At 38.3% G+C, this 11,296-nt stretch overlaps 1 protein-coding gene across 1 annotated transcript; it reads left to right on the top strand.

The window, feature by feature from the left end:
• Positions 1-1,407: 1,407 nt before the first annotated feature.
• On the top strand, positions 1,408-10,740 carry btbd3b (BTB (POZ) domain containing 3b). The gene is made up of 4 exons (XM_044136541.1): positions 1,408-2,372; positions 3,697-3,787; positions 6,997-7,115; positions 8,437-10,740. The coding sequence occupies exons 1-4, from the start codon at positions 2,047-2,049 to the stop codon at positions 9,467-9,469; spliced, it is 1,569 nt and encodes a 522-aa protein (XP_043992476.1). The 5' UTR covers positions 1,408-2,046; the 3' UTR covers positions 9,470-10,740.
• Positions 10,741-11,296: the final 556 nt, after the last annotated feature.

The raw sequence follows: 11,296 nt of genomic DNA, 5'->3' as shown, positions 1-11,296 counted from the left end.
TATTGAACATAAAGCTGAAAATAATTAAGAATTTGACCAAGTAGGCTAACACACCTGAATTTCAACATCCTAGATTAGGCTTAATCTGGGCAGGAAGATTCAAAACATGTTGCAGCAGCACAGGCGTGCCCTAAGCGAATGTCTCAATCCACTTCCCACATTTCTGAAGAAGTAATTTATATAAGTTAAATGAATGATCAGTTGTTACTAAAACACTTGAAAGTTGAATGGGTATAATAGCACTTTGTACCAATCTGAAGGTTGAATAACCAAAACAAGAGATTAAAAATAATAAAAATCTTTGTGGGCTTACATGTCCATTTATTCAACAATTTAGTTTTTAAATGGAAAATGTTGCTTATCTTGTTGACTTAATTTTCAATTAAAATGAGATTAATTGCAGATAATTACTTACAGTCAATAATTAACTCACTCAAAACTTTGAATTAATTGATTATTAAATATGTCCACACATATTTAATAAGACTGCGACAGGCTGGCGACCTGTCCAGGGTGTACCCCGCCTCTCGCCCGGGACGCAGCTGGAGATGGGCACCAGCAACCCTCCCGACCCCATTAGGGACGAAGCGTGTTCAGAAAATGGATGGATATTTAATAAGAAAGAAAACAATTACCGGCCAAATTAAAATTGATATATTTTTTAAAAAGCTGCCTCTCTAGAGTTCAGAGAAGGAGTGTTATTTACATAACAGTCTTGTATCTTTGTGCAGCTGAAATACAGGACAGATACTCAATAGTGTGGCAAGGGTGTAAATAAACAATTATAGCCTCAAAGGAAAAAAGTAAACCTACTGTGCAAGTTAAACAAGAAGGACAAATAATCCATATGCATTTAGAGAACATTGTGCTGAGAGTACATTGTATTCATAGCTCCATGTACTCTCTGGGTAGGATGATAAAAAATTTACTAAGACATCTTTGAAGACCTTTTTTGTTCTTTCAAAGAAAAGTTGTCTGACACATCTTGGAGGTAGAAATCTATGGTGAAGTAATGTAATCCCACTATGGGTGGGGATTCAATACTTTCAGCTCTTTATCAGCTGCATTTAATACAAATGTTATATGATGTCTAATCAAATTCTACCTGAACAATTATTAAGTTTATTTATTGGAGTTCAAATTGAGCCCTTTGGCTTTAAGTAAATGAAACACATAAAGGAAAAGCTGTGGATTAATCTATCTTTCTTATGAGACATGACTGCCACTTTAATTGAGACGTACCCAATTACATATTCAAGCATGTGCAACCCTATAGGCTGAATTAGCCAATCATGAATGCTGTCTGCTGCCATTGGCTGAGCTCCTGAGAGTGCTCTAAACTGTGCTGAGAGGGGGGCGGGCATGCGGGGGCTCTCGATCTCTTCTGCGCTCTCCCATTCAACCCCTATAGTCAGCAGAACGAGAGGCTGAGCGGAGCAGCGCAGCATTCACAGCTCCTGCATCCTGCAGATGAGTCTGCTCCGAGGAAGAGAGGGGGAAAACGATCCTGGCTCCCAGAGAAAAAGAGTCACAGATGAAGAGAGGCAGAAAGGGGATGAAAAGCACAGAGGGAGAAAGAGGGCAAAATGACAGGACCTGAGTAAAAGGTGATGCCTGAGGACAACTGCAGCGATACTAAATCTGGAGCTGTCAGGACAACCCTCAGTGAGCCAGCGAGTGAGAACAGCAAGGAGAGGAGGAGAGAAGAAGTGGATTTGAGGAGCTGATCTTATCACTCCGGACAAGCAAAGATGGGAACCCTGAAAGGCTCTCCATCACCAGATCAAACTTCACATCAGAGAAAAGCCTTCAGATCATCGGTTTGAAGCTCATTCTTCAGGGAAGTGACAAAACAGAGAAGAGACATATCCTGGCAGTTCCAAAAGCTGGTGGAACAGACCTCACACAGGACTCTTGCTGCCGAACTGCTCAGAGTGGCTCAAATCTCTCCTGTCCTCATCCCCCTCAGCCCTCCATCACACCTGGCTTCTTCTGCTGGATGTCTTCTCTGCATGCTCTCCCACTGCTCAGCAGTTGAACACACTCATGGTCGATGCCAAGGGAAGGAACATGAAATGTCTGACTTTCTTCTTAATGCTTCCTGACTCTGTGAAAAGCAAGTCAAGCAAAAGCTCCAAAAAAGGGAATGCCAGTGGCAGCTCCAAGCTGCCCCCAGTCTGTTATGAGATAATCACCCTGAGGAGCAAGAAGAAGAAGAAGATGTCCGCGGAAATTTTTCCCACCAAGAAGCCGGCATCCCCCACCACCACCACCACCACCACGGTGCAGGAGTACCAGCAGCAGAACCTCAACAACAACAACACGATACAGAACTGCAACTGGCAGGGACTCTACTCAACTATAAGAGAAAGGTACAGTACACCAAACAAGGAAGCTGCACACTGCAACACAAACGATTCTCGTGACTGCAACTATTTGGAGATTTACATGTGTACTGATAAATGAGAAACTTGTGTAAAGATTCTCATTTATCTGTATCTCAGACAGGACTGATACAAGCTAGTGACCTTCATATTTGTGGTTAGCTATAGGGAATGTGAGAGAGTCCTAAAAAAAAAACTGTTTCAGGATCACTGAATGAAAATGAAAACAAAAAACATAAAAAATTAGTAGCTTTTATTGAAATAGAGCATAAATAATTTGTAATGATGTTAAAATTCTTACTTATTGCAGTTGGAAAATTGTTATTCATAACATATTTGTCAAGCAAAACAAAAATTTGAATACATTTGAACTTAAAATCTTCATAGTAATCTAACAATCTGATATTAGCAGGTTAGGCGGTCTATCTATCTGCTTAGGTAGCTAGCTGGCAGTCTGTTTGCAGCTTATCAAATTTAAAACAATATTATTTTAATAAGATAGTCTTTTAGATTACATATTATTCATATGTTTCACAAATGGAAATGTTTCCAAACGACAAAAAGTATTGTTTTTGTCAGCAAGGGTAAAATGCAGGAGCCTTTTTCAGCCATCTGGACCAGCAGTGCTCAGCAATCACTTGGAGAGACAATTCCAGCCAATCCATTGGAATCTTATTGAAACAGCTTTAAACTGCACGTTAACCGTAAGTGTTTAAAACCTTGGTGTACCTCGACAGCTGTAACCAGCCCCTTGCCGGTGGTCTGTCAGCGCTGTCCTCATTCTGTTGGGGGAGACCTCTGTTTACAGCCTCTCCCACTCCTTCAGCCTTCACTGCTCTGATGCAGTGGAGAACAGACAGGCAGCAAGTGTGTTTGATATGCACAACATGCAGAGGCTGATCTGTGCTAAAAGGAAAATATTTACTTTGGCCTATCTGTAAAAGGCCCCAGCTGTTCGGAGCAAAACGTGGGCTTTTTTTCTGACCTGGCTTTCATTGTCTCTCCAGAACGTCGCGGGGCTGTTTACCCACCCCAGTGACATGTACTCAATAATATATGAGCACAGCTTTATTGTTGGTCCGGTTCTTTCACAGCGGGGACTTTCCATTAACTTTGTTGTCTCGTTCGTCTGTCTTTATGAAGAGAGAAGACATAAAAAGAAGTGGTATGAGGAGAACTCATACAGATGAGACTGTTTTAGTTTAAATGAAGCTGGATGCGAGATGCTACTGAGCAGTAATGTTACCATACAGCTGAAATGCTATACAGACATACTGATTTTGTCCTTCTACTTTTCTTTCCTTTCCTTTAGAAATTCAGTGATGTTCAACAATGAGCTGATGGCAGATGTTCATTTTGTCATGGGTCAGCCTGGAAGGACCCAGCGGCTGCCGGGCCACAGAGTAAGAATCTATCAGTAAAAATAACTGCAACGAGAAAAGAAAATCAACAAACAAGGGATCGGGCAGGCTGAGTTTCATAGAAGGTCATTTTATAGAAGCATGAAAATAATCTTCTTCCATTCTGTGCTTCTGTGGAAGTGAAATCTTTTGTGCTCTGTTCTCACTTCCGCACCATGTGTCTTTTTCAAGACAGTCTTCAAATATTTATATAAATGAGGCTGAAAGAGAGCGAGCAAGAGGAAGGGGTCGTCTCCTCCTCAGCAGTCATCTCACACAAAATAGATTCATCCTTGAGTCCCCAACTTTGCTTTTCAGAACTGCTTTAGAGTTAACTAACTTTAAATCCAACGAAGGAAGATGAGAAAAGAATGGGAATTTACAAACATTGGGGTATTTTTATATCTGCCGTGTCTGAGTCCATTTAAAGTGATCCTTGGTTTGGTTGCTCCATTAGTGTGATTTATTTAGGTAGATATTAACCCAAGGACTCATACTAGTGTGTGAACTAAACCGCAGACTGGGTACTAAAACCACCTCGGTTTCAAACAAACTCTAGAGTGTTGTGTTTATGGCCTGAATGTGATCCCACCTCGATCCTACACCTCAACCAGTCGCTGGCTGCAAACCTCAGCCAAATGACTTCCCATAGTCAGATATGCGGTGCATTGTGGGATGCAGTAGAGTAAATGAAATTGCATTTCTTTTATTTCTCTTTTTTTGCTAAGCATAAACCAACATGCAAGCTTCAAGCCAGGTTCTCAAAATCATTATACTTATTCAATTATTTTGTCTGAAATAGTAACCAGAAAAACTAACAATTTGATCAAATTCTTTTCACATGCTTTCAGCCACAAAACCATCAGGAAACGTTATAAATTAAACTAAAAATCTGATTTGGATAAAAGTAAACGAACTATAGGTGTGAAAATGCACTAAGGAAGGATTTTAGAAAAGATTTCATAAACTGTTATGCTATAATGCTATACAATCACAACTAACTCATTTAAGCATTCCTTAAATTACTTCAGTCACTGAACCTTTATAGCTTACTCTGCAGATATCTGCTATGACTTCAGACATTTAAAAATGTTTGACTTTTTTGTTTTATAAACATCAGAATTTTCTCACAAATGATAAGGGAGCAAGCTTTCGAATTGATGTGTAGCTATGCTAACTACTGTCTTTGAACTTCAGTTAGAAAAAAACAACTAAAGTTTAACCAGGTCACAGGACATTATTAACTGTCTTCTGCAAACAAGATACCAAACCTTTACTAATAAACAATTTACTGATGAAAAACTAGAAAAAATATTTAACCGCTTCTTAATTCTTAAATAAGAGTGAAATTTCAAAGGATATTAGCATGGAAATCCCACTCAGCTCTCAGTAGACCATAAATGCAAGGATCAGAACTACTTTATTTATTTAAGGAAATATAATTTTTGTAGTTCACGTAATCATTAGATGCTCAGATAGTTAGTATTATATCCAACTTGTAACATAATGCTGCTTAGCACAACGTCTTAGTTTCCTCTGTCCACTGAAGTGACTGCTCTTTCAAGATGTTCAGATAAATAATTAAGATCAACTTTTTCTTAGAGCATATGCCCTCTGTGAATGCACTCTCAAATTTACTTACCTTAAACACAATTACACAAGATTAATATGGTAAGTCCCTTTAATGCCTTAAATTCACCCGTCCAACCACATTAGCTTTCAATAGCTCTATTTTCTCTCTTTTGGTCCATTATATGGGACCAAATGAATTATATATGATTTGGAGCTGCAGTGCTCTTGGTGCATTTAGAGAGAACAGTTATGGAAGAATGATTTGATGGCCCTTTATGTTGAGACATTATACCAATAGGATTTAAAGATATTCAGCTCAGCAATCTTTATTGTGTCCAGTTGGCAGGAAATTACACAACCATTATCTTTGCAGTTAGTTCCTTAGCAAGCCAAGAAAATAGCTAAAAGCATTAAATTTGTTTATATCTATGAAGAGCATGACCTGAGACTAATTGAATTCATTTCTACTATATTGTTCCTTAATCCACATGCAAAAGCATGCGTTTCCATAATGAAGGAAACAAATATGTTTTAGAAAATTGCATTACAGCATGTACCAGCATCTACAACAATAGTGACATCTTTTCGAGCATTTCCCCCTGACTGGCTGCAATTTAGAGAAATTTATTTCAGGAAATTTATGCCACCCACATCTTCACCTACACATGCTTGCACAAACACTTCCACACAAAGATCTGAAACCTGAGTTTATAAACAGAACTTGAGGCCTTACAGTCTCTAATCGAAGCGGGCCTTTTAATGAAAACGGTGATTGTGTTGCATCTAATTTCATCATGATTCAGATAATTCATTAATTCCAGCAAACTGAACCTTAAGTGCACTCTGTTAAGTATCTAGAAATCTGCCTTCCTGTCCACAGGGAAAAGGAAAGCTGGCTAAGAACTGCAGAGAAAAATCAAAGAATTAAAGATTTTCATGACTTAAGCTTTTCTAAGATACTTGCATTTCTATCCAAACCAAAAAATATTGAACCTTTTCTTTCGTATATCCATCCGACTATGCCAAACTATAACAAATGTGTTTACTTTAAACAAAAGGCTAGGTTTTCCAGGCATAATCTATTGACAAGTCATTGTTGGTCAGGGTTCTCACAGAAATAAAACAAGCATTTGCTTTTTTTAGTGGTTTTACAAAATGACCTGAACAAAATAATTACAACCCGACCTCTGTAATTATTGCGAAAGCTTTTATCTGCCATCACAGCCATCAGGCGGTTCTAATTGCAAACAAGCTCTAAGCGCCAATTCGTCTGATTAAATCTATCTATCTATCCATCTATCTATCTATCTATCTATCTATCTATCTATCTATCTATCTATCTATCTATCTATCTATCATCCTGATGGTATGCAAACTTTGACTCTATACTGTTAAGGTTTCACTTTATTTTTTACTTTGGGTTTTTTTTTTTATATTGTGGTCAGATACTAAGCTGCACCCTCATACAAAGTCTAGATGGCCAACAAGAGATACTGCCACTGACAAAAAGTCTGGGGCATGAATCATTTTCCAAACCCCCATTACTGAATACATGCAAAGATACAGAGATGCTACATTTCATGTGCTAGTAAAATGTATATGCTCCATTGTCACAGTGTTTTCTCTTCTTCTTTCCACAGTACGTACTGGCTGTAGGCAGTTCAGTGTTTCATGCCATGTTTTATGGTGAACTTGCAGAGAACAAAGATGAAATTCACATACCGGATGTGGAACCAGCAGCATTTCTGGCAATGCTAAAGTAAGGAGGTTCAGACTGTTTGTCTATTTTTCCCTCACATTACTGCTATTTTACTGATGTTCTTTGTCTAGAGCAACATTTTTCTGTTATATTTTGTATAAAACTGCTCAACACTCATATCATACCTGTCCAATAGTCAAGCGTATTATCTGTAGTGAGAGTACATAAGTACTATCCTTGACTCATGTATGCCAAAAAGGTGATTTAATTACAATTAAAGACCCAAAATTGCCTTGTTTGCTCATTAAATGAGAAATAAAGAAAGAAGGAAAGAAACTACACGCTGATGCACGGTAGAATAAATAGTGGATTCTGTGATGAGCTGTTCAGGTCCTGCTGCAGCACAAGCTTCCCCAAACCATGAAACATCCACCTATATGCTTTATAGTTGGTATCAGGTTGTTTTCTAAAAATACTGAACATGTCCTCTGTTCTGGTGTCTCAATTATCTAGTTTTAAACTAATCTCCCAAATAAACAATATTCAAGTCTATGTTTTTGCTCAGTATGACTTTTATGTTCGTCTTAGAGAGAAATTGTTCCCTCCTCATATCTCTCATGAAAGTTAAACTTGCGAGTCTATTTCTGGCTATACAGGGATGCACTTTCATATCAACAGCACAAAATAAAATTTTTGGAGAATATTTTTAGCATTTTGGAGTCTGCTCTCAGGTTGACCTTACTTGGACGGCCAGTCTTGGCTTGTAGTTTGTCAGTGTTCTCCATTAGGAGACTATTTTCTGTACAGGGTATTGGCTGATTTCAGGTTATTTAGAGAACTTTTTTAACTCCTTACTATAGCAAAAAGCTGCTACAATCTTATTTCTGAAAATCTCATTCAACTCTATTAACACCAAGGGGTTCACTCTCACTTTACCAGACAGGAACATAAAAAGCTAAATGTCTGAGGTGTCAACAACAGAAACCTGAGTTAACATGCTGAGTCATGATGTTGTCATGTTGGGCACTTGATGTGTAGTTTTAGCCAATTTAAATGGGACTCAATCTGCCAAAAGACTCAGAAAATCTGAGGGCTTTCTGGTTTATTTCTCAACAGAAACTGGATTTTGATCAAATTTTAAATAAAATTTTCAAAAGCCTTTTCATCAACATTCATCATTTATTATTATTCTTTAGTATTAATCCAATTTGAATTAAATATGGACTAAATAAATGACTTCACAATGAGGTAAATATCAATAATTTCTTTTCATTAAATTTCCTAATTTCAATGTTCCTATTTGACCTCCCCTGATTTTACAATAACATGCTAAACATTATAGTTTGTTGATGTGCCTAATGTCCAATTTCTACTCCAACAGGTATATATACTGTGATGAAATTGACTTGACTGCTGACACCGTGCTGGCCACTCTCTATGCTGCCAAAAAGTACATTGTCCCTCACCTGGCACGGGCTTGCGTCAACTTCCTAGAGACAAGTCTGAGCGCCAAGAACGCCTGCGTGCTGCTCTCCCAGAGCTGCCTGTTCGAGGAGCCGGAGTTGACACAGCGCTGCTGGGAGGTGATTGATGCCCAGGCTGAGCTGGCATTACGTTCAGAGGGTTTCTGTGACATTGACTCCCAGACCCTGGAGAGCATCTTACAGCGAGAGACACTCAATGCTAAAGAGATAGTGGTATTCGAGGCTGCACTTAGCTGGGCTGAGGCCGAGTGTCAAAGACAGGAGCTCATATCTTCTACTGACAACAAGCGTAGGGTCCTGGGGAAGGCCATGTACCTCATACGTATCCCTACAATGGCTCTGGATGACTTTGCCAATGGAGCAGCCCAGTCTGGCGTGTTGACGCTTAATGAGACCAATGACATCTTCTTGTGGTACACGGCAGCCAAGAAGCCTGAACTTAAGTTTGCAAGTCAACCGAGAAAGGGCCTGACGCCGCAGCGTTGCCACAGATTCCAGTCCTGTGCCTATCGAAGCAATCAGTGGCGCTACCGAGGCCGCTGTGACAGCATACAGTTCGCTGTGGATAAAAGAGTTTTTATCGCAGGGTTTGGCTTGTACGGATCTAGCTGTGGCTCAGCAGAGTACAGTGCCAAGATAGAGCTGAAGCGTCAAGGTGTGCTGCTGGGACAAAACCTCAATAAATACTTCTCTGACGGGTCCAGCAATACCTTTCCAGTATGGTTCGAGTATCCAGTCCAAATTGAGCCAGATACCTTCTACACTGCCAGTGTTGTTCTGGACGGAAATGAGTTGAGCTACTTCGGACAGGAAGGGATGACAGAGGTACAGTGTGGTAAAGTGACATTCCAGTTCCAGTGCTCCTCAGACAGCACCAACGGCACCGGGGTGCAGGGAGGGCAGATTCCTGAACTTATCTTTTATGCTTGACAATACGTGTAACTATTTCTCTAATTTTTAGTGCACTTACTGAAGCAGAAATGTATCACTTTGTGCAAAACAGAAGGTGTTATTTTGTTGCAGCTTGATGTTATACCTGTGATATGTTTTCTCTACTTATTTTGATATGAGTGAATGGTCAAGCTCCTGGTCAATTTGCCCCATCACCATTTCCTAATGGACTACTTGCATTTTACTGGCTAAATTACATATGTGGGTTTTTTTTAATTATTATTATATTTGCAGGGGTTTTTTTAATATAAATTCTGAAGATAAACTTCTAATATTTTGAAAAATATTTTCTGAACTATTGGGAGGGTATATTTTGCTCCTTGACAACCAATTTCTAAAGTATTTATTTTATATTCTACAGATAAAAAAAAAAACAGCTATTTAAACACTTTATGCTTTTTTTTTACTTACCAACACTGAATTACACTAAACCTCTTTTTTAAGCCAATCAAGCGGATTGACTTAAACAATCCATTTGTTTAAGTGTATTGGCCTTCATACACTTTCATACACTAAAATAACTTAACTAAGTTATTTTTAGTTAAGTCACAAAGAAACTTTAAGCAATTTGTGAAAACCCAAATGATAATGTCATTGCTTTGAACACTTCTAGTACAATTCACAAGATCGGACTTAATTGGAGGTGAAAGTTGATGTGTTTTAAGGGAACATCCCAAACACACAGCTTCCTTTTATGACATCGTCTGAAGATCAAGGAAGGAGGGAGACAGGTTCTGTGTCCCAGAGATGAATGTGATTTGGTGTAAAATAACTGACCTTAGATTTAAAGCAAAAGACATTGTGATGATGTTGGCTGTCATTACCCACAATAAAACCAGAGAAAAATGGTTGTGTTTTTTATGTAGTGTATACTTTTTCTTTAAAGAATTACTTTAAATCTTTGGTTGCCAAAGCTGGTGCAAAATATTCCCCTGGTGGGTAGGAATTGATGCACAGGTAGTATGAAAGACCCTGCAGTGGATGTTTCTATTTCATACGGGAAAAAATTTGGTACGAAAAGGTGAAGGAGCAAAATAACCTAAACTGGACCATTTAAAATAAGTTGCTGAGTTGTCCAATTAAATAAACTGCCCCGATGTCTTGTTCTAGAATAAAAAAACAAAAAATTCCTTGCACTACAGGTGCATGTACATATGAACATATGTAAATTTTGAAAAATGTATACGATGCCACAGCTGTGGCCTTTGTTGGCTGTATAGATATCTTATATAATAAAAAATGCTACAGTATGTTTATTATTTCTGTACTTGCACAGAGTGCACATATATATATGAGCAATACTTGATTGAAAGGTGATAATTTTATTCCAGGAGTCACTGAACCCTTACCATGGAGATGAAAAATACTGTACAGCTTTCAAAACCAACCCATGTTTAAGAACAAAAACATGGTTTGTCTAATGAATATCAGTAATGAGTATTAGTTATTTGCTTTTAGGTTGTTTAAAATGGACTGCTGCTTTTTCAATATTGTTCTGGAAGCATTAAATAACACCTTCTTTAAATAACATTTATCTGTATCTGTACTAGGACTGCACAATATTAGAAAAAAAAACATCATACGCCAATACTGGTGAATGTTGATATTCAGCTCAAATTTAGTTTCTTTTACTTTGGAAATGAAGTAATGCTTAATGATTTGACCATAATGCCATCTTCTTGATTTTTGTGCTGCATTAAGCAAGAGTCTCTAAATATTACAAGCATAAAGAGCTTGAGTGCATGCTACTTGAAAAAGTAGTCAACATTTGTTGCAGTTCTGGCAATTCTTTGCGATATTGCGTAG

This window comes from Gambusia affinis, linkage group LG13, assembly GCF_019740435.1.
Source record: "Gambusia affinis linkage group LG13, SWU_Gaff_1.0, whole genome shotgun sequence".
Lineage (NCBI taxonomy): Eukaryota > Metazoa > Chordata > Actinopteri > Cyprinodontiformes > Poeciliidae > Gambusia > Gambusia affinis.
This window is presented reverse-complemented; position numbering and strand designations above follow the sequence as displayed.

What these genes read in the sequence shown, in the direction of transcription:
- btbd3b (XM_044136541.1), top strand. Translation starts at nt 2,047, where the DNA reads ATGGTCGATGCCAAGGGAAGGAACATGAAATGTCTGACTTTCTTCTTA. An exon ending in TACTCAACTATAAGAGAAAG is followed by an intron (nt 2,373 to 3,696) that starts GTACAGTACACC and finishes CCTTTCCTTTAG; the next exon opens with AAATTCAGTGATGTTCAACA. An exon ending in AGCGGCTGCCGGGCCACAGA is followed by an intron (nt 3,788 to 6,996) that starts GTAAGAATCTAT and finishes TTCTTTCCACAG; the next exon opens with TACGTACTGGCTGTAGGCAG.